This window comes from Schistocerca serialis, chromosome 5, assembly GCF_023864345.2.
Source record: "Schistocerca serialis cubense isolate TAMUIC-IGC-003099 chromosome 5, iqSchSeri2.2, whole genome shotgun sequence".
Lineage (NCBI taxonomy): Eukaryota > Metazoa > Arthropoda > Insecta > Orthoptera > Acrididae > Schistocerca > Schistocerca serialis.
Genome location: NC_064642.1, coordinates 508,253,127 through 508,277,941, shown reverse-complemented (window position 1 = coordinate 508,277,941; position 24,815 = coordinate 508,253,127). Strand labels below are relative to the sequence as shown.

Below are 24,815 nucleotides of genomic sequence, written 5' to 3'. Positions count from 1 at the left end.
TATAGGAAAGACACGAAATTGGGGAAGGAGATTGTTAGGTCAATAGCTGAAAAGGTGGCTTGGACAACGTTGAAGTGGGCACGAGTACTATTATTTAGAAGAGAGATAGCATGAGGCTAGGCAAGTAGAAGGCCCCTCCTAGACAAAGTAGTACACCACTCACAGAGAATGGTGCACACCGAAGTCCCCAAGTACGAGAAAAGAGGCGGAAATTGTTGGTTTGAGCTGTTCAGCTTTAGATAAGCTTGAGGTAAGTAAACATAGCAAATGGTGATCTCCAAGGACGTTTGCACAGGTACCACTAATGCTTCCAACATAGTACGAAGAGGAAACCACTCTCTGACAACATTGGTGCAACCAACTGCGCACTCCCCTCCAGATACCTAAACCACTGTACACACTGCTCCAGATGCCTGCTTGGGACGGGGATGGTTCTGACAATATACACAATAACCACCAAGCACTGGGGAATAGTCATCAATGAGACGTGTTTCTTGTAGGACGACACATATAGAACTATTTGTGACATACTTATGTTTTACCTGATGTGTGCAACAGACTGGTAGATGAACTCACTTTGTGCACTAAAACTACCCAGTTTTATAAAAAAAAAAAAAAAAAATATTTTCTTACAATATGCCTGACTTTTTACTTTTAGATTTTAGCCTTATGGTTCTTTCCTGCAGTTTGATAATTGTGTCAATTTTTAGTGCATTAGATCCTCAGAAAAGAATCCCGTAGCTAAGAACCAAGTGTACATGGAACACTATGACTCTGTGAGACAATATAATCCATTATGGAGTTGAGGTAGCAGTTGTCGTTATACTGGTTATCACTGTTAGCATTCAACCGCAATTCTTATACGTATTTTAACAACACGTTTCAAGAGACAATACTCTCATCATCAGGTTGTAAAGTCTATGTCATGAAATTAAAAGGACTAAAAAGACAAAATACCATCACAAATAGTTGGGAAGTCCATAGAGTAAAACAGAATTAAAAGTATATTGGACTGTGGGTCCTCGTCTTACATTGAAGTTGTTGACAAGTCATTGGCAGTCCCATAGCTACCAGATACGCTGTCGCACTGCGCCGGCTCGGTAGCTGTTGTGGACTGACGTGCCTAGGTGTTGTGGTGTGGTTACAGCCGTGTGCTTGATGGTAACGCTATGCTATTGGGCGCCTGATTTCCTTATTGCATTGGTCTGCCATCGTTAGCCTCTCGTAACTCCGTCAGTGACATGCTACAAGTTTAAAGTCGCATGCCTGCCCTAAAATAATTCTAAAAACCCGCCAAAAAATCTCATTTCTTTAAAATTACCTGGTACATTTAGGATATTGCTTTGTTTCTTTTCATGGATAGCTATCTCGAATTCCTCTAGTAAATCAAGTTTCCTCCCTTTCTTTTCTACATGCAATATTTCTACGTTGTCTTCTATGCTATTAAGGGGATGGCCTGTTTCATATATATGGTTCGCAACAGCTGATTTGTCATAATTTCCTAACCTGAACGCATCTATGTTCTTTATACCGGATCGCGAATGATCTTCCTGTCTGCCCTATATATTTTGCATCACAAGTTCTGCACTGAATCTTACAAACTCCCGATCTTTCAAACTTATTTCTCTTCTCGCCCATATCGTGCTTAAGGCTATACCTTACTAGGTTATTAGTCTGAAAAGCTATTTTGACATTGTATGGCTTTATAACAGGCCAAAGTCAAAAACACATAACAAGAAGGGGACAACAAGACCAGATGACAAGAGGTTTGTTGTTACATCATACAATGGTGCACTTTCTGACAGAACTGCACAAACATTCAGAAAGTTTAAAGTAAAAATTTGATTTCACGCAAAAAGGTACAATTAGCTGTAGGCTATGCCATAAAGTTGGCAACAACAGCAACAAATATTTGGAATCCAGTGTCTACAGATTCAACTTCCAAAACAATGGGAAGTTTTATATTGATCAGATGGGAGGAATTTCAAGACTTATTTTACAGAAAATATGTGCAACCAAAATAAGAGCACATTCGGATAAAGAAAAACATGTAGCAGGAACTATACAAGATATGGAAGTGTTACATAAGGCATCAAGAGGAAAACTGAGGTGTCTAGTATCAAAACTGGCCAAATCACAAAAGTTACAAAAATCACATTACCAATTTGTTCTATAAATACAGCACCATCAGGTGAAACAAGAATGTGTTTCAAAAATTGATCATCTCTTTGTGCTACGGAGCACTGAATTCTTGGTTGTGCAACAGAATGGGTGAAGTCTTGTAGGTAGTGACCTCATAACTGGCCATGTCAAGGAACGAGCAACAATTTTCACATCACAGCATTTTTGCCTGGAATCTCTGGTCGTCAGATTACACAACAATCTGAGTGTATCAGTAGGTAGCATAGTTCCTGATATTGGGAAGCACTGAAGTCTAAGATGCAAAAATGGCTGGCTGTAAAACAAATGACATAAAAATTCTCCTGCAGAAACACTGTAGCCCAAAATGTGAAGACCTTCAGTCTTTGCAGTTTTATAAAATGATAATATTAGCTAATGAAATAGCTTGTGTTGGTAATGAGAGTTACAACACTGTCTCCAAAGCCTGCATCAAAGGGTCCTCTGAAATATTTGATATTGGAATCTAAGTGAGAGCAAAGTGCATACTTAAAACAACAATATTACTCAGTATGTGTTAACAGTGCGTTATAATAATGATTCTATAACCATACTTTATTATTTGCAGATTATTTTCTTTTTGTTGTGTTCGGGGTCGAAGTGAAATACGAACTATTCATTCAATAGCTATTTTCACAAGATTTTGGAATTTGAAAAGACTACTGTTTTATTAGAGAAAAAATAAAATAAAGAAAAGAAACAGTAAATTTATATAAAATTCCAACAAAAATGGCTAAGTCACAACTTAAATTAACCAAAAAATGTGGGTTCATTATTAATCAGATTTCATAAAACAATGTAGCTAAAACATTGAACCATTAAGGATGTAACTATGAAAGAAAAAAGGTCTGAGCATCATTTTGTCTTTGGAGGTTTTTCATCCATACTCAAAAATATGCCTTTGGTGACTTTGCCAATTTTGATACTAGATGTCTCAATTATTGAACCTATTGGAGGATGGGGAAATTTACGAACTATAAAAAGACAGTCGGGATTATTGCTGTACGGACAGGGCGAGTTTAATTTGAATGCTTATTGTGATGTATTCAGAAATTCATCAGTTTGAGCAGTATTGCACACTGCAGCAGCTTGGTGTGCAGGCACATACACCAACCACCAACAGTGAGGAAATTGGGTGTCTTTCAGTAAGCTCTGCCGCAAGGAAAACAAAAACTCCCTATAGAGGCCAAGGCAGAGCCACCTAGATTCCACTCCAAACGCGTTATTGACTATCGGGACTTTTCATTAAATGGTCTTTGTCTCATTAATAATCGTTGACTTATGGTTATATTTAATTGTTTTGCCATGCTGAAAGATTTCTAATAATAGGTTGGATGTTAGATTTAGATCTTTCACTCTGATTTTTACTCAATGATGTGTTATTTATTTTGCCATATACAAGCTTTCTATTGTCACCTTTTACATGTTTTACATGGATTTTAAGTATGGATTTTATTTTCACATATTGTATGTCACTTCATGTTTTATTGTAAGAGGCTCACCTTGCCATATGCAATAATTTTAATCAATGACTGTATCTCATTTTGCCTACTGAAATTGCAATACTGATTAGTCATGCACCCTATGTTTAGTGCCCTCTACTGGCTCCAGTTATTTGGAGAAATTCAGGGACACACCCCCACCCACCACCAGCACTTGATATATACCTAGTCATGTAGATATTGACATTGACGCTTAGAATATTTTATGGTATAATAGCTGGTACACATGGCAGTTAGTCATGTTAATATTTTTTATTAGTCGTGTATTCCTAGCTATTTGTAGATTTAGCTTCAAATAATTGAACTAAGCTAGTCACAACAATGTTATACTATCTGCAACAGCCAAAAATACTTATATGGTTCAGATAAACCTGTGCCATTCCATGCTATGTGGTCTAATTTCGTAAAAAGTTCCCACATGACCATCACAGATTTTGTTGGAATTTTGTGCAAATATTCACACGTTCCCAATACACATTGATAATTTTTTTTTTCGCCACTTCCGTAGGTATTTATAGTCGTTTGTTTGACCCCACAGCACAACTATTAAAAGTGCACCCCTTAGTTTTCAGAAAAATTTACCTGGAAGAAACAAAGCTACACCATCTTGCACAAGTTTTTGTGCTCTCTTATGCAAAATAATAAAAACAATTTCTTGAGCAATTTTCATACGGATAATTTAAAGCAATACACACACACACACACACACACACACACACACACACACCTACCTTCAGGTTTTACACCACTGTCACATTGTAAGTTTTGGAAAGTTCATAGCAACCTGCCTGACATTTTTTTGGAAGGGGTTCATGTTATTGAGAATTTTTAGTGTGTCTTAATGTGCAATGCTATGGGCTTTCTAAAGTATAGCATATTCTGTGATAACTAAATGGGTAGCTATGGCCCATGGTGGCTTAACCACTACTGGTTTCTTTTAAAGTCAGAAAACCAGCTTCACTACCCCCATAAGGGCCATGCCTGATAGCTGTGCAACAGCAGCCACTGATGGGTTTCTTTAAGACATGTTCCCAAGTGAAAGTGCAGGTTTCATTAACTTTGTGTAGAATGTCATGAGGAAAATTATATCACTGCTATGAACATCCCCAAAACATACACAATGTGACGCTGATGTAAAATTTGAAGGCAGTTTATACCATATGTGTTGCAACTGTAATGCAGCAATTTTACTGTCATCATGGTCAGTATCTTGGTGTTGCACAGTTAAATTTTGATGTTAATAATCTGATTCTGTATTTATCACAGAAGAAAAATAGACTGGAGTATGTCATGAAAAGTCATGACGAAAGACACCATTTTTCTGCAGTTTATCGAGTTATTCTGTCTCGATTTCATTTTTTAGTCATTAAGACTTTTGATACTACCATCCCCAGGAATTACTTAACAATTGCAGAACATAATAAAAGATGTCAGATTAAAATTTAGTACCAGCAAAATATGGGTGCATTTTAAATGAACCTCCACCTTTTAGTTCTTTAGCACCTTCTGTGCTCGCATTGCAAAAGCAAATCTATTTTTTTTTTAGGTGTTTAGAAGACTGCCTTTCTAATAAAAATTGTTTAAAAGAGTTCAGAAGACTTTTTGTAAAAGTGAGCTAAAAATAGCAATTTCTGGCATTTTTACAAAAATTGTTAACCTCAATTTGTAAACTAATGGAAAGCAGCACGAGAATGAAGTTTTATTTTGTAAAACCTTGTATTGGAAAGTTATTACATGCAAAGTCTCAGGTTTATCATGCAATTACTTCTGAAGATATAAAAAGCTAAACGTCTCTTTTTTTCCAAGCATCTTTTTTTTGCACGACTTTGCTTATAATTATCCTTATGAAAATTGCTCAAGAAATCTTTTTCATTATTTTGCTTAAGAGAGCCCAAAAAGTTTTACACGATGGTAAAGATTTGTTTCTTTCAAAAAATATTGCTGGCGACGATATGTTTCCAAGTTGCTGACGATTTCGGGGGTGCTTTTTTGATAGTTGTATGATGGGGTCAAACAAATGACTGCAGCTCTCTAAGCACTATATTGACAAAAGTAAAACTTTACTTACCCATGTTCATTGGGAACATATGTGAATTTTTGCACAAAATTTTAGCAATGTCTGTAATGGTCCTACAGAAACCTCTAGACCACTTACAAATAAAATCTGGCTGGGGTCCAGCTTTGAGAATACTGCCCATCTGAGAATGTCTTATGACCTGTTGTTCTTGGTCCTGATCATGGAGATAACATCAATGAATGTCAAGGAAAGTCCATGATCAGACTGGTTTAACAATGTAAATACAACCTTTTTTGCAAATTATATAGGTATCACAATAACAAATTACTTTTTCTTTTGTTAAAAGAATATGTATTGGACTTAAAAATTGATTATCATTAAATTTCTAGTAACTGGTCAATCCATACCATTTCCATAATAGTGTCCTCAAGTACATCGCCCTTGTATAGACCTTCTATATACTCCTTCCACCTTTCTGCTTTCCCCTCTTTGCTTAGAACTGGGTTTCCATCTGAGCTCTTGATATTCATACAAGTGGTTCTCTTTTCTCCAAAGGTCTCTAATTTTCCTCTAGGCAGTATCTGTCTTACCCCTAGTGAGGTAAGCCTCTACATCCTTACATTTGTCCTTTAGCCATCCCTGCTTAGCCATTTTGCACTTCATGTCGATCTCATTTTTGAGACATTTGTATTCCTTTTTGCCTGCTTCATTTACTGCATTTTTATATTTTCTCCTTTCATCAATTAAATTAAATATCTCTTCTGTTACCCAAGGATTTCTACTAGCCCTAGTCTTTTTACCTATTTGATCCTCTGCTGCCTTCACTACTTCATCCCTCAGAGCTACCCATTCCTCTTCTACTGTATTTCTTTCCCCCATTCCTGTCAATTGTTGCCTTATGCTCTCCCTGAAACTCTGTACAACCTCTGGTTTAGTCAGTTTATCCAGGTCCCATCTCCTTAAATTCACACCTTTTTGCAGTTTCTTCAGTTTTAATCTACAGTTCATAGCCAATAGACTGTGGTCAGAGTCCACATCTGACCCTGGAAATGTCTTACAATTTAAAACCTGGTTCCTAAATTTCTGTCTTACCATTATATAATTTATCTGGTGCCTTCTAGTATCTCCAGGATTCTTCCATGTAAACAACCTTCTTTTATGATTCTTGAACCAAGAGTTAGCTATGCTTAAGTTATGCTCTGTGCAAAATTCTACCAGACGGCTTCCTCTTTCATTTCTCTCCACCAATCCATATTCACCCACTATGTTTCCTTCTCTCCCTTTTCCTATTCTCTAATTCCAGTCACCCATGACTATTAAATTTTCATCTCCCTTCACTACCTGAATAATTTCTTTCATCTCATCATACATTTCATCATTATCACCTAGCTTTCAATAGCTCAAATTCTTTGGTCGCAAATTTAAAAAAGACAATTTTTGAACAGTATTTTTCCAAGGAAGGAGTATTTTCTCAGCCTTAATGTTCCGTGCTATTACAATACACATTACAGTTACTTTTCAAGAAGTATCAATGGTGAGAAGCTTACAGTTAGAAAAAAAAAATTTTTTTACAAAAAAGGAAGAGATTTTTTGAATTTTTCCTTTCTTTTTCCTGCAATATCTTTGTCACGGGACCAGATAAAAATTTGAAAATTACACATTTGGTAGACCTTTATGATGCAAAACTTCAGTATAAATTTCAACTTTGAGATTCAATGGGAAGTCACAAAAAATTACCGAAGTGAGTAAAAAACACATTTCTTAATATGTGGACTAATGGATAAATGTATCAGTTACCTAATTTAAACATACCTATGATCACTTTTTTAAAAAAAATAAGCCAACTAATTACATTTTCTGTTTCTCACATAATTTATTTTTAATACAGTGTTCACTGAACAACAGAAATTGCTTCGCTTAGTTTGGGTGTTAGGTTAAAAATCCACCCAGCTGCAGTTGTAAATTCCAGGGGAGACAGCTCCTTCAGTACATTTTAAACAGACATTCAGACTTGATCCTTTTCAACTTTTTTAAAGGAGGTTCTTGGTCCTGATGGGTGGTAAAATGAAACATGCACATCTTGGTTTTGAAAATCAATATTATCAACTTCGGCAATCCGTCACTGTTCACCATGAACACAAGCCACCACATCCTTATTTTGAAGTGTCAGGGGTACAAGTTTTCTGTACTGATTACGTTCACTACCTGGGGATGTTGATGTGATCTTACACTTGAGCAAGTTGTGCGACAGATACAAAACAATGACAAGATCAGAGGCCTTTGATATTCTGACAAGTGTTGAATCCTTCTTCCATGACATTTGTGTAGAGTTCTTGTATTTCCTCACATTTTACACAATCACAGCTAATCCTTTTTATCTATTCTTTACAGAATTTAAATATTTCTTGAGATGCCAAGATCCAGTACTCATAGGTCCGCTGAAGACTAGCTTTTGAGACAGCTCGCTTTGTTGTACCACAGACACCAAAACACGCATTCTTCCCATGCCATTCTGCATTAAGTCCATAGTCTTCTTTGTGAACGTGTGTGTGTGTGTGTGTGTGTGTGTGTGTGTGTGTGTGTGTGTGTGTGTGTGTGTGTGTGTGTGTGCGCGTGCGCGTAAAAATGGCTTGCAGCAGCATCAGAGAAGCAGAGCAGTTTGTTTATGGAATGGTGGTACTGTTCTATTTAGACCTAGTTTGTTAATTGCAATTGAAAAGTGCGCACTTTATCTTTATGATAAAACACAAATGGGTGAACTGTGGCCTGTTTGTTTACCCAGTGGTATCCTTGTACTTCAACTGGAGCAAAAAAGGAATAGTTTTCAGAAACGTCAGCAAGAACTAAGCATTCATCAACTTCCAGAAATTTGCCCTGAGCTTTGGCATAAAATGATGCATTTTCAGTTTTCCAAGGTTAGCTACCAACACTTCATAAAACTCTTTTCATGGTTTTGTAATTGTCACCATTTCTATTTTCTATTGACAGGCAACAAATCATCATCATCATCATCTGATTCTTCACAGATGTCAAGTAAAGCTTGTCTGCCTGGACAGTCTTGACATTTTCCCATGATCATACAATTGTAATTGCCAGTAGTGCAAAGCAGAACTTCTGAAAGGTCTTTATACTTAACTCCAAGACTGGCCCCACCTTTCAAGTACTTTACATTCAGTGGTACAAACAGATGCAAATATTATGGGTGCCAGATGCCCCAGCAACAACAAAAAATTTCGGCCTGAAGTCGCAAAATTTTGACCTTCCAATTCTAACATCAGGATTTTATTTATTTAATTCAATGAATAATGCATTTAAATCGCACAATATTAACATTTTTGTCTCTGAACTTTAGTACCATTTTCTTTAACAGAAACATGATCATTTTTGCCAGGCATAAACTGCTGGTTATTGTTATCTTCATAACACCTAATAACCTTTTCAATTGTGTTTTCATCTACGAAATTAGGTGCACTTTTCCTTTTGTAATGTAGGTAAAATTCCCTTTTGTTTCACTAATTGCCTTGTTAATTTACCCAAACATTCTGACACATTAAATTCTTTTGCTTGACTCCAAGAATTTAGTAGTAGACTGATAATCTTAACTTTGCCCTCTTTGTTTGAAATATGACATTTAGTTTTTAGCTTTTCTATCAAATCATCATATTCAGTTGGAGAATTTTTAGAGCTTCGATGTGGTTTAGTACATTTCTTGTTAAAAGAAACTTCCCAGTTCTTTTTGACAATAGTTGCCACTTTCTCAATTTTTGCATTCAATGGGAAAGGCCTTTCTTCATTTAGTTTTCAAATTTTCTAGCAGGAGAAACATTTTGGATTTCACAAGCTAAATCCTCTTTTTCTGTAATATCTGACGAGTCACAAAATTGTTTATCTTAACTACCACAATACCTTTCTTTGTTCATTACAAATATCTTAGAGTAACATGATGGGCAAAATGACTTTCCTGGAATTGTATCAACAAAAGGGTTTTTATTTTCGGAATAATGATCAAACGATATTTCTCCCAGGCTATTTGTTGCAGGCTTCTTTTGTTTCTTAAAGGGTGCGCAAGTTAGATTGGCCAAAAAGATGGTGAAATTTAAGTATTTAATTTCATGCTACTTGCAAGTTGAGTTAACCTCTGAGCCAACCTGTAAGTAAAACAATACTTTTTCTTCTTCACTGTAATCTTCAATTAAAGTAATATCTTTAGGAAATATCCTTACACACTTTTATGGCAAGCTTCATTAATAAGAACACCAGAACAGTAGAAGAGTCCATTGTTAACCACATACTTCAAGAGCTCAGTAACTGAGTGTGGCTGAACAGATGGTAGTGGAAGGGGGAAGACACACAGACTTTTACAGGCTTGTCTGTGAGTCTGTACAGACTTGTAGATGCTGTCTGCTAGCCTGCTGAAACTTTCTGCAGAGCACTGTTTCAATGAATGATCACCCATTATTTTAATTTCACGAGTTTCTTCATCTGTTTAAATCATATAATTCATATACTTTATTCCATGGGTCCAGATATTGCATATATTAAGAAACATATTTTTTACTCATATTTGTAATTTATACTGAAGTTTGATATCATAAAGGTCTATTGAGTGTGTAATAGTCAAATTTTTATCTGGTCCCCTAAAATAGATATTAGGGGCCAAGGAATGAAAAAATTCAAAAACTCCTCAACATTAAACATCCTACACATACACTAAATAGCATGCTACATACTGATGTGGAAGAATGATACTATCAGTTGAAGCATTACATAGCCATTTGTAAATGTGCTTCACCTCACCACCCACCACCTTGTGTGCACACTGGCATAATAAAGTGCCTTGCATCCGTTACATGATTACAGCTGCAGGTCCTTCAAATAATGAAGAAATCAGTTTGTTTTCCTTGTGTCTGTACAATACTGAGTGATGGACTTCTTTTATGGGATACTAATAACATTGTAGGAAGATAGATGTATGTTATATGAATTATATGTGGTGTTACACACACACACACACACACACACACACACACACACACACACACACACACACACACACACAGAGAGAGAGAGAGAGAGAGAGAGAGAGAGAGAGAGAGAGAGAGAGAGAGAGAGAGAGAGAAAAGTTTTGTCAGCTAGTTTACTACCACACTCATTTCCATTACAGATACTGTGGTACAAGAAAGGAGACTCCTTGAAGACTGCGATTGGCATATGATCAGGCCAAGGAAGGTATAAAGTAAATCAATAGGGTGTATCCTTGGCAATGTCAGAAAATAAAAAGGAATCAATGGATTAAAGCCACAGAAAACTTGGATCGACAAAGAGAGAGCCATACAGCTCGGAGACTCCAGAAACACTTAAGTAATGATCCATCTACAACAGCTGTAGACTATGTCATTACAGCCAATAAAATAGTACATCAGTTATTGCTGAACAGGATGACAACCCACAAAAAAAGACAATACTGCAAAGAAAAGAGAACAATCTGCCTACATCATCATTCAGCAGGGAAGAATTAGATAAAGCTATTAAACAAAGTAAGAATGGAAAATGAGCTGGCTTAGATGATATACAAACAAAGCAATTAAGCACTTTAAAATAACAAAGAAATGGATACTGCAACTCTCTAACACTTCCGTGAGCAAATGTCAAATCCCGAAGATATGGCAGAAGAACCAAGTGATTGCTTTGCTGACAACTAGTACAGAAGGGAATAATCCAAAGAGTTTTAGACCATTTCATTACTTTGTCATCTATACAAACAGCTGGAAATAACACTCTTTAATCACCACCTAGTTATGGTCAACTCCATGCTATTACCTCAACAAGCTGGATTTCATCCTGGTAAAAGCTGCACTGGACAACTGCTGAATCTTAAACAGTTCGCAGAAGATGGTTTTGAAGCTCCTAAGATGACAGGGGCAGTATTTGTCAACTTATCAGCAGCCTATATCGCTGTCAACTACCAGCTAGTGCTAGGCAAGGTATACAATATGACTATGGATTTTAGCCTAATGAAGTTCACAGCAGCAATGCTGCAAAAGCACAAGTTCTTCATTGCCTTTCAATGGCAGTGCAGTCAATGGAGACAGAGACAGGATCTTCCCAAAGGAAGTGTGTGTGTTCCAATCCTATTCAACCTGTATACAAATGACCATACTACAGCCCCCAACAACAGCAGTTTCCTGCATGCTGGTGACCTCTGGAAATCTGCCACTCACAGCTCAGACTTTGAATCAGTGGAGAACATCCTCTCGAATGCCCTTCGAGATCTATCAAGATATTATAGCACATCTTAAACCAAACATTTCAAAGCCTCAAGTGTGTGCTTTTCATTTGAGAAACATGGAAGCTACTTATAAGTTGATCATAGTATGGTCAGGAGTTGAGTTACAACATTGCTACATTTCAAATTACCTACAAGTGACACTGGACAGATCTCTTACTTTCAATGGAGACAGCATGAATCACAAGTTGAAAGTTTCCACCAGTAACAATCTGTTAAGAAAATTGCCTGGATCACAGTAAGGCACACAACTTGAAAACATCCAAACATCTGCACTTGAATTAGCCTATTCCTCCACTGAGTATGTTTCATCAGTTCGGTATAATTCATCACACACCGAACAGGTAGATGTAGCTCTCGATGACACCTGCAGAATTACAACAGGTTGTTTGAAATCTGCTAGTGTCTAATGGATTTACTGCATTGCAGGAATGTAGCACCTCCCATTTGAAGAGAAATTGGGGCAAATAAGGAACAAAAGATAGGGGACCAAACCCAAACTCTCATCATGTGTATGGGCTTAACCCTCATTCGCAGTGACTGAAGTCCAGGAAGAGTTTCCTTAGTACATCAAACACACTTGGCAACAGAGTTGAAAATGCTGGGGTGCAACTTTGGAGGGATAAGACTTCCCTTCCCTCTGAATGGAAAACAGTTTGAGAAACATTGCCTCCAGGACACGACAAGGAATGAAGGACCTGGAAATCTTTGAATAAGCTAAGGATCAGGAGTGGGTAGATCAAGTTTAAATCTGCCAAGGAGGAGCTACAGTACAGAAAACAATATTAACTATGACTGCAGAGAATTCTATACTGTCCAGCACATGCTTCAGTGTCAATTGTGTCCACAGTCTGCTGTGCTGCAGAAGACCTCCATCAAGTGACAGAAAACTTGACTGGAAGAGGACAAATTTTGGACAAAGACTATATGAAATGTTAACTATAACGGTACACCTATGTATGTCTCTGACATGACAATAATAATTATGGATATTTCTCTTTATCAGAAATTAATATAAAGCATGGTTCAATATTGGGACCTACAACAATCCCAGTAAGGAGTACAGAAACAAAATTTATTATGAGTTGAATGGAGCAGTTTAATAAATTACTTGTTGAAAAATTCCACTCCACTGAAGAGTATCTTCACAGGGATTCATTCCTATATTTGATTTTAATCCGTATTAGTAATGCAATTATATAATATTTCGTAACTAAGTCATTCTACTGTGCTGCACTTTACGAAAAAAAATCTACATATCTACTTCTTTCAACATAGAAGAGCTTCGTCTACTTTGGAATCCACAGTTACTTAAGGCAATTTAATATCAAGCAAATCAAACAAAAGCATAAATGCAGATTTTTTATGGTAGTCGATTGCTTTTAGAATATGAAATCTGTTACACAAACAATTCATGGATACAAGGATACGGATGACTTTAACAGTATTCACAAACACACCCAGCGAACATATGAAAATACCTATAATTAAATTTCCACAACTTATATTTTACAAGACTTGCTGTTAACTATTAAAGAAAATAACTAATCTAACAAACAGCAACCGTTAATACATTAGAATATATAATATTCACCGTCCAGTTCTTCGCCGTGAACCATGAAATTCTGAGTTTCCACGGCAAGGAAATTATTTCCCAAATCATCTCCGCTTTCACTTGTATCCATTACCCCTGTTGTATCACTTCCCAGCAGTAGTAAATTAAGTCTGCTTCACACAGTTCACGCTATACACTCTGCACTTTAATATCAAGACAACAGACTTCTAGATTCCAGAACAGTAGAACACTATTTATATTTTGGTGAACTACAACAACTAATATCTTTGCGTAGAACAAACAAAAGTCACCGATATATTTTGCAAACACTAGATTAAAAAATACACAAAACTTTCGGTCAGTCCTGTTAAACACTTAGTAAAACTCTTGAATATTGTTAATTCCTTTTGCGGGGTTTTAAGCAGAAGAATTCGAGCAAGCGGACAAAAGACGTCTTCATGTTATCATGTTGGTTGGACTGATTATTGACACTAGACATTTTGTAAGCTATCAGAGCGCGGGTAGTTTTGTTTAGCAGCAATTTTTTTTTATGCCGATCTCTACCTATTTTCCTTATTACGGGTCATGTATTTACATGTCGTGTTCCCTTTTTTCTAAAAACCGTATTTAATTGTGAATTTATGTTTCTGAGATGGAATATTTTGCGGTTATGTAATGCCCATCAATAAGATAAGTTTAGATTTTTGGAAAGAAGAATATAAATTCGTCGGAGGAAATCTTTAAAATGTGCGATCGTATTGTTGTTTTAGTTGATATGGATTGTTTTTACTGTCAAGTTGAAACTCGATTAAATCCAGCCTTAAAAGGCAAACCCATGGCTGTTGTGCAATATAACCAATGGCAAGGAGGGGGGTAAGTTTGCGTGAAAAAGGTAATATTTTTCAGTTAGAACACATTATCTCTTTTGATTACCATTTTCAGATGCATTGACAGGAACGCTATAGATATTTGGAACAACAGTAGTTAATGTGGTGTATAACGCCAGCTGTAGCTAGTAGCCGATAACGACGCTCGTACAGCATATTTTACAACTATATCTCGCTGTGTTGGCAAGAATATTTTGTATATTTTCATTGGGATTGTTTTCTGTGACAACATACCTTACTTAAAGGACTCAGCAGAAGTGACCATTAAAATTTTTGTGCAGATAGCCACACATTAGGGGCCTATAAACAGCGCATTTTAACTACTTTAATATTACTTGGACTTATTTCTCATCACGTCTACACCTTAATTGTTTTTGTTACTGATATAAAATCAAGTTTTAGCTGAACTGTGATATTGTATAACTGAACGCACTGATACCAGATTTTATCTTCCTCACATGATGTACTGATGTGGTGTGTGATGTCATACATGCATGTAAGGGAATGGAACAGGACGCTAACAATATATTTTGTCCCTATATTATTTTTTGAGAATGTATGTTGTGTTGACAGATTGATTGTAGTGTAGCACAAGCTATAGGTTAAGTTGAAAGGTGACTGTTTGGTTGCAAGATGGTGAAGCCCATAAATGTGAATACAAAATCTTAATTCTTATGAAATACTGATCTGTATTGCAGCTTGAGGTCTAGTTTATGTTGAAAATTGACAGTTTTAGTTTAGTGAAGCAGTACCGAAGGCTTCAGTTAATCTGCCAGTAGGCTAAAAGTCACAAAAATAATTTAAGGCTTTGGTTCCCTTTGTGGGGTTCACTTTGCTACTGTGTATTCGTGCACAAAGATATTAAACATGCTGTCATCCAACATAAAACGAGAATTTGGGAAGTCTTACCATTTTAAAAGGAAACTATAAAGGTGCATTAAAAATTATTGGATTACCTTGAGTAAAGACTTGAAAAATTCAGTTAGATCATGGCAAATAGCAGTAATAGCAGTGTTCATTGTAAAGGTTGTTCTGTTGTTACTGATGTAGGTAATCATTTTCTTTGAAAGTGCCAATGTAATCAAGTAAATATTCAACTACCAATAAATGATAATCAGTTATTGTCTAATATTACTAAGGATGCAGCAACATTTTTTTCCAAAGAAATGGGGTAATTTACTAGGTTAGACTACATTTAATTGATATTAGCACAAATATGATCTAGAATGAAGAGCTGTATATTGATACTTCACTGTTTATACAGTATACTGAATAAGTTTTTATGATTTACTTGTCTTTTGTTGGTGTATACCTTGACTTGTTGTACAGCTCTGAGGGTTTTCGTTGCATGTCTATGTGTATTTCCTGCAAGCCACCATGCAGTGTGTGGCAGAGGTTACATATGGTATCAGTATCATTTCTCTTCTTTCTTGTTTAAGTTGATAAGAATAATTTGGAAGAACAACTGTCAGTTACTAATTTATCTGATTTTTCTCTTTGTGATCATTCCATTACTTGTGTATGAGAGGAAGTGTTATGATGTTGCCTGACTCTTCTGAAATGCATGCTCTCAGAAATTTAATGGTTAACTTTTCTGTGATCAGGGTGACAATTCATCTGGAAAACCTGGAATTCTCAGGGAACTACGTTTTACATGTAAAAGTCACGGAAATCGCAGGGAATTTTGGGAGTTTTATAAAATTTCTTGGAATTCTGTGTTTTTAATCTTGCATTAGAATTTGATTTTACGAAGTTTTATACAACACATATTTTAAAATACTTGATATTTCAAAGCGTATTAATTATATGAATAGTATTGCATATAAATTATAGATGTTTATAAACTGCAGTTAAACTACTGAGAGGAAACGAAAGTGCTCCACCCACCCCACTCTACGTTAATTTATCAGAGACTTCTTATGGCACCGTCATGCTCCACATACCTAGCATTCTCAAGATTTTTTCCCCCCCAAGTTTGAGTAACCACCCTGCTGATGCACATGGCATCTCATGTCCCTTCTGCCACTGGACTTTGACAAGCAACTCCATAATATTTCACACCTTCGGAGGGAGCCCATGGTGAAATATGCTTACTGCCTTGGACTGACAAGCAGTACTCAAGAATCAGTTGAATGAGTGCATCACCCATTTAGTCAATGACTTCAATAGGGTCGTTCCACTTTAGGTGGTTGAGGACTGTTGCACCTAGCTATTTTACAGTTGTTAAATGTTTCCAATAGTTTATTGCCAATAGTGCAATTGAACAGCAGTCATTCTCCTAGACTATTTAGGGGCAGCACCAATTGTTGATTCTCTGCAAGTCTTTCTGCAGTATGGTACACTACATTTTTCTAGTGACACAACTTTTGAGTACACAATAGCATCACTCACAAACATAACAACAGAGCTTCCTACATTACCCCCTAGATCATTTATGCACGATGGCTGACAAAAAAAGTGAAGCATCCAGAAGACATGGTCGGATGTCAGTGTAACTTCAAATCATGAGACAGTTTGTAACTGATTGGACTTGTAGTTCTCTGTTACAGGTAGAAAGGCCACAAGTGTTTGTATTTAGTGTTGTTACCACACTTGAAAGGGTATATAAGGGATGTGAACAGCATCAAACATTGAGTGACTGCTGTGAAGGACATGGAAATGATGCATACTTATAGTGGGAAAGTGTAATCAGCCTCAGACAGAGATTGAAAATGACCGCATTGTGGGTCTCCATTGGCTGTTTGGTCAAACTATGAAATATCCAGATTTGTGGGGCATTTGGCTGTAACAGTGGCTTGATGTTGGACTACATGGGAATATGAGGGCAGGCCAATTCCTCATCAAATTTCTGGTTAGCCACATCTGATCACCCTAAGGAAGGATCACTGTATTTTGCGTGAAGAAACCCTTGACATCTGTGTCTGTCATTGGAGAACAAGTAATGAGTTCTCTGCAACATTGTGTGTCATCATGCACATCTGATTGGAAACTAGAAGATGCTTGAGTATGGACTTACTGTCCCGTGCTAGGTTGTAGATGACATAACACAAACTATGCGTTTGGGATAGTGCCATGACATGGAAGTATAGACTGCTTATGAATGGTGTTACATTGTGTTCAGTGGTGAAACACGATTGTGCCCTGCCCCAGGTGGCCATTACCAGCGAGTGCGTCGGTGACATTGGAAGAAGTTCCATTCTTCCAGTGCTTTTGAGGGGCACAGTGGTATTATACCTGTTCCTGGCATCATGGTAGGGGGAACCATTGAGAATGACTTCATGTCATGGATGTCCTGAATCCTCATGTGTTACGGCTCACGAGACAGTATCAGGGCACCTTATTTCAGTAGGACAACACTTGTGCAAATGTGGTATGTGTCTCTCCCTTGTAGCCAATGAGCTCTCCAGATGTGTACCCCAATAAAATATGTGTGAGATAAACTCAGTCAACAACTGCTTTCCAATGCCGTTATCCCGGATACCAAAGACTAGTTACAACAGTTATGAGCTAGCTTGCTTCAGGAGATGATATAACAGCTTTATGACACCTTTCCCCAACTGAATCACAGCATACATCCAGAACAGAAGGCGTGCAATGTCATACTGATAAGTATACGGCTAGATTCTTTATATATTTGACTCGATTTTGTAATTGTGAAATTACATCACACCCCTTCTCAACCCATGAAGTTTCAGTTCTTGTCCTCATCCCCTTCTGTGTGCTTCATTTCTTTTATCAGGCTGTGTAAATTGTTAATGTTAACAGTCATATAATACTCCTTTGGAGTACATCTGAAGTTACTTAAAATTACATTTAACATTTAGGCCCTTGAGATAGCAAGATGATATGGGTAAAAAGCTGCACAAATTTCAAGCAATATGTGGGCAATAAACAGAACACTTGATTGCAAACCTAAAAATATACAAAAATTACATTTTATAAAACTATAGCAGTACAATTACTGTTGTGTGCAAATGAGAGTTGAATAAACAAACAGAAAGATGGCAGCAAAATACCAGCAACAGTGATAAGATTCTAGAGGAGGGGAAAGAGCTGCACAAGAAGAGGTTTAATACGGAATGGAACAGTGGAAAACCCTGGTTGAAATATCAACAATGTAGGAAAAGATAGTTTGCTATTTATTGTAAAGACATTCCAAGTTGCAAACAGGCACAATTGACATGTACACACAAGCTTTCAGCCACAGCCTTCATCAGAAAAAGAAAAATAATGAGAAACATATACCATTCATTCACATGAACAAGCCCCCCGCACACTCAACCACCATGTGCGGCAGCTCGGACTAGAACGCAACTGTCATGTGGAATACAAGCAGCAGTCTACAAGTGCCGGGGAAGGGATGCCAACGTACAGGTGGGGAGAGAGAGAGGAACGATTTCTGGCAGTGTGTGCACGGACTAGATTGCCAACAGACAAAATGTCGGGAGGTTGTGGGGCGGAGTGGTGGGGAAAATGGATCAAAAGAGGAGAGGAGCAGGGAAAGATGGGCAAGTGTGTTAGCAGAGGGCGGCACACAAAGAGGGTGGGAGACAAGAAAGAGGAGGAGGTAATAGGACAGAGGGGGTGGAAGGTATGGGGAGAGTATGTTACTGTAGGTTGAAGCCGGGATATTTAGGGGAATGGAGAATGTGCTGTAAAAATAAGTCCCATCTTTGCAGTTCAGTTTGGAGGGAATAATCCATATCGCTCAAGTAGTGAAGCAGCTGTTAAAATCAAGCATGTTATGGTTCAGCTGCGTGTTGTGCCACATGGTGATCAACTTTGCTCTTGACCACAGTTTGTTGGTGGTCATTCATCCTGGTGGACAACCGGTTAGTAGTCATACCAATATAAAAAGCTGTGCAATGATTGGAGCACAACTGGTGTATGATATTGGAGGTCATGTGTGCTTCTTGTGAGAATAAGTGGTCTTCGGTTCTCTTTCTTTTTCTGGTGAATGTTGTGGCCAAAAGCTTATGTGTGAGGGCCTTTTAATTGTGCCTGTCTGCAACTTTGTGTGTTATCTTTATGGTAAGTCGCTATCTATCCATTAATATATAATAGGGTTGTTTAAAATGAGCTGAATGTACATGAGCAGATAACTGAATACAGAGATAATGGAAACAATATGTGGATAGAGTGAAAGATTACCCAAGAAAATCGTGAACTGCATTCCAAAAGAAAGAAGACACACAGGTTGTTTAAGGAAATGGTGGCCATAAACTTTGTGAAGACAGAAAATGCATGTGGGTAATTCCTATACGCAAGATTATGATGATGACGATGACGACGACGACGACGACGACTACTACTACTACTTTTAGAAGTCCAGGAAAACAACATGAACGTGGACAACATTGCCTGTAGTGCTTTGAACAGAGAGAGGTTAAGTTAATATCATCTCTGTTTACTGAACCCTTGTTTATTGGTATTTTATTTCTCCAGGGGGGTCATAATATGAAGCGTAATGTATGTTCTCTATTGCTACAACAAATTGATTTTAGTGATATAGTCATATAATGTGGATCTATTGAATGACTCTTTGTGAAAATAGAGATCTTTCCAATCTTTGCCCCAACAATCTACGACAAGTTGTTATTAGAAGGGGAGCAAGTTCTTAAACATAATCTACATAGAATTTCATCTGGTCCAGATGCCTTTCCTCTGTTGAATGATTTCATTTGATTTTATATTCAGTTGTCACTTACCTCAGTATCTGCAATTTTAGTGATTGTGTGATAATTTAAAGGAGGAACAATGTTAGACTTTTTCACAGTGAAGTCCAGATTCAATGTTTTGACCCTCTGCCAGTAAGCTTTCCTTTTGGTGTCTGACCATTTACTAAATACAGTAACTGAATTGGTGATTTTAATCTGTTTATTGACTTTAAATAAGAACAAAACTTTACTTTTGAATTTAATGAATACGTCTGTTGCTGCTCCCCTTACACTGATATTGGCTTCTTTCACTTTTGTTTGTCAAGGAGGCATTTTCCAGCACTTACATCTGCGAACTTTTTAATGTGGCTTTTGAACGATCTTGGGACTTATCCATCCCTAAAAACTGTGCTCAACACATACATGTCTGAAATGTGTTCTGTACTGTTGTCCTCATCTCCAACGCTAAAGGTGAATTTTTGATGTTGACTGCTCTGATTTATTATTTATATTTATGTATTTATGCATCCATAGATCATTTTGTACAGTACTATTGGACGTGTCTGAAGTGCACAGAAAATATATATAAATAAAAACATTAACGAAATAGGATAGGATAAGGTGAGGATAGGGCAGGAATTCAACCATGGCTTAATCAGAGTAACCATCGCGACATTCAACTTGGTGACTAGGGGAAGCCATGGGAAACCCAAGTCAGGCTGGCTGGATGGGGAACAAACCCCAGTCCTCCTGAATGCGAGTGCAGCACATTAAGACTCGAGTGACCATCTCTCAGTACATGACTGGAAGGGGCACCACAGAATTCATCATTGTGGGTGCAACATGCAGAATAAGTAAATAAATGAGCAAGGAATTTTGAAAATAAAAACACCACTAAAAAAGTGAAAACACATGAACAAGTTGCATATCACTGCAGAAAAGTACAAAATGCACAATTGGTCAATCAGTGATATAGGTACCCCTCAAAAAATAAAACACAAGGGTACATTACATAGCACTGCTAAAGGGTGTAGTGCATGAGCTCACAAAAAACCTGCCGATACTGTAGCCATCATAATTAGGTTATCACCAGATCCTTTCTCATCAGAGGTGTGTCACACTGCATCTGAAACAGAGGAAACAGAAACATTCTTTGCAAAGACAAATACAGCACCAATGGTGCATCAGTTAACAGAATCAAAGAACCCACTAATGAATGAGGGCATAGTAATCTTATAAACTAACATATGCATTTACTTTGTAAAAACACTTTTCAATAAGAATTGATTTTAACCCTGATCTAAAAGCTGTTTCCATCTCCAACCAATCTTTGTATGTCAGCAGTGCATTACAAAGACTGGCACTAAATTGGCTCACGTATCTTTGAGCGCAGGTTGTTCTAACTTCTTATATGTGGACAAGTGTGGGTTGCCAGTATTGTAACTGTGGTAATCAGAGTTGGTTAGCAGGACACCAAGTCCAGCTCTCATCATCAACACACATCATTCGTGTACAAGGAGGGAACAGTAAGCCAACACAACTTTTTAAATGGTGACATGCAATGCTATGTGACAAGATTCAAATAGCCCTCTTATGTCATGTAAAAATTTCATTTAATCAACTATTAATTTTACCCCAGAACACTGCTCCATAAGCTGCAAGAGATTTGAAATAACTAAAATATGCCATTCTAGCACCATCTATGGAGCAAACTTTACAAATAATTCTCAGAGCAAAACAAGTAGAACTGAGCTTCTGGGAGAGATTAATTGCATGGTTTTTCCAGTTTAAGTGTTGCTCAAAACATATTCGTAAAAGTTTTGTGCTTTGTACATTTTCTAACACTTTCCATCCAGTACAAGATGGAGAGCTTGGTTTTGATTCATCTTCTCTAATTGCTTGTGGTTCATTTTCTTCACGTTAAGGGGTACCTATTGGCGTTGAACTATGAATGCAAGGACTTGGAGACTTGATCAGTTGTAGTGGACAGAAATTCCTCAACAGCAGTCACCATTAAACTATTTTATCTTCAGACAACATGATCTTTGCTGCAGTTTCTGAGGTGTGTATGTCATGTGTATAAATAAGGAACAGAAGGGAACCTAACACACTACCCTGAGGTACACCTATTTTTACTTTCTTCGCATCAGATACTAATCTGGTTGTATGATGATAATCTGCAGTCTGTATCCTGTTGCAAATTATAAGTAAAAATATCTTACAGCCTTTCTTAATGTCCACCTACAGTCATTGATGCTATAACAGCCTCATGATCAATGATTTTCTCTTCTCTATTACTGTATTCAAAAATTTGGAGTTACTTACTTGGGTATCTAGGTTGCTTCTCGAATGCAGTCTGAAAATGTAATAATTGGGTAGAGGAATTTCCCAATTTCGAATTATTCTTGTAATTGTTTCCTATCATATATTCTAGTTTTCTTGTAAGAATCTCTTGCCTCTTTTTCCCCACTCATTACCTCTTCTTAAGTAGCTTTCCTTCTCATTCTGTCCGCTAAGTCTCCCGTGACCAGGGGTTCCAGGTGACTTTGCCATCTCTCTCCCCATTTCCTGAACCTTGCCAGTTGCTTTCCTTCATCCATCTTCCTTTCCCTTCAATGCTTCTGCCAAAAGAAGGAGCGACTGGGTCTGAAAGCTTAAACATTTCCATATCCTTTATCTGTGTTTTCTTGTGCTGCCATTTGCTGAGTAGATTTTTATCTATCCATTTATATTATAACTATGAAGACAATCAATTTTTTACAACGTAATGTAACTGGATGGATAAAAGATCTACTCACCAAGCAGTGGCTGGAGAACATACATATAAAAAAAGGTTTTATGTGCGCAAGCTTTCAGAGCTGGTCGCTTCATCTTCGGGCAGGAAGGGTTGAAGGGGAAGGAGGGGGGGCTGAAGGAAAAGACCAGGAAAGGTTTAGGAAGATGGGGGGAGGAGGGTCAGTCTCCCCTGACGCGGGGTTCTGGGTGACTTTTCTGAACTCTGCCCCTTTTCATAAACCTCTCCAGTCCTTTTCCTTCACTGCCTGTCTGTCCCCCTCAGTCCTTCTGCTGGAAGAAGGAGCCACCAGATCCGAAAGCCTGCATATGGAATTTTTAAACAAAGAAGATGTGACTTACCGAACGAAAGCACTGGCAGGTTGATACACACACAAACATACACACAAAATTCTAGCTTTCGCAACCAACGGTTGCTTCATCAGGAAAGAGGGAAGGAGAGGGAAAGACGAAAGGATGTTTGGCCCAAACTCTTTGCCTTTACAAATGTCTGCTTGTGACTGTGTATTTGCGGATGGATGGATATGTGGGTGTTTGCGAGTGTATACCTGTCCTTTTTTCCTCCTAAGGTAAGTCTTTCCGCTCCCAGGATTGGAATGACTCCTTACCCTCTCCCTTAAAACCCACATCCTTTCGTCTTTCCCTCTCCTTCCCTCTTTCCTGATGAAGCAACCGTTTGTTGCGAAAGCTTGAATTTTGTGTGTTGTTTGTGTGTCTATCGACGTGCCAGCACTTTTGCTTGGTAAGTCTCATCATCTTTGTTTTTAGATATATTTTTCCCATGTGGAATGTTTCCATCTATTAATTCATATACATATATATATATATATGAATTAATAGAGGGAAACATTCCACATGGGAAAAATAATGACTTTTTGCTGTCTGTTGTGCGGATGACACACAAACATACACACAAAATATATATATATATATAAAACAAAGATGAGGTGACTTACCAAACGAAAGCGCTGGCATACAGACACAAGCAGACATGTATGTGTGGATGGATATGTGCGTGTGTGCGAGTGTATACCTGTCCTTTTTTCCCCCAAAGGTAAGTCTTTCCACTCCCGGGATTGGAATGACTCCTTACCCTCTCCCTTAAAACCCACTTCCTTTCGTCTTCCCCTCTCCTTCCCTCTTTCCTGATGAGGCAACAGTGTGTTGCGAAAGCTTGAATTTAGTGTGTATGTTTGTGTTTGTTTGTGTGTCTATCGACCTGCCAGCGCTTTCGTTCGGTAAGTCACCTCATCTTTGTTTTTATATATAATTTTTCCCATGTGGAATGTTTCCTAATAGAGGGAAACATTCCACATGGGAAAAATATATCTAAAAACAAAGATGATGTTACTTACCAAACGAAAGCGCTGGCACGTCGATAGACACACAAACATACACACAAAATTCAAGCTTTCGCAACAAACTGTTTCCTCATCAGGAAAGAGGGAAGGACGAAAGGATGTGGGTGGATGTGGGTTTTAAGGGAGAGGGTAAGGAGTCATTCCAATCCCGGGAGCGGAAAGACTTACCTTAGGGGGAAAAAAGGACGGGTATACGCTCGCGCACACACACACACACACACATCCATCCACACATATCCCTTGTGTCTGTATATGTGTGTGTGTGTGCGAGTGTATACCCGTCCTTTTCTCCCCCTAAGGTAAGTCTTTCCGCTCCCGGGATTGGAATGACTCCTTACCCTCTCCCTTAAAACCCACATCCTTTCGTCCTTCCCTCTTTCCTGATGAGGCAACGGTTTGTTGCGAAAGCTTGAATTTTGTGTGTATGTTTGTGTTTGTTTGTGTGTCTATCGACCTGCCAGCACTTTTGTTTGGTAAGTCACATCATATCTGTGTGTGTGTGTGTGTGTGTGTGTGTGTGTGTGTGTGTGTGTGTGTTTTCTACTGCCACCACTTGGTGAATCAGTTTTGTACAAGAAG

General features: G+C 37.7%; 2 protein-coding genes across 3 annotated transcripts in view; one reads left to right on the top strand and one right to left on the bottom strand.

Moving 5' to 3' along the window:
- LOC126481467 (nuclear transcription factor Y subunit beta) overlaps positions 1 to 13,824 on the bottom strand; it is a 102,800-nt gene extending 88,976 nt beyond the window's left edge. The window contains exon 1 of one of the 2 annotated variants that reach the window (XM_050105243.1): positions 13,578 to 13,824. In XM_050105243.1, coding sequence (XP_049961200.1) covers positions 13,578 to 13,668 — 91 coding nt within the window. In that variant the 5' untranslated portion in view covers positions 13,669 to 13,824. The remainder of the gene's footprint in view (positions 1 to 13,577) is intronic. The other variant, XM_050105244.1, reaches the window with a different exon arrangement.
- A 134-nt stretch (positions 13,825 to 13,958) lies between these two features.
- The window catches only part of LOC126481465 (DNA polymerase eta), a 194,741-nt gene continuing 183,884 nt past the window's right edge, over positions 13,959 to 24,815 (top strand). Inside the window, exon 1 of the mRNA XM_050105241.1 lies at positions 13,959 to 14,411. Coding sequence (XP_049961198.1) covers positions 14,284 to 14,411 — 128 coding nt within the window. The 5' untranslated portion in view covers positions 13,959 to 14,283. The remainder of the gene's footprint in view (positions 14,412 to 24,815) is intronic.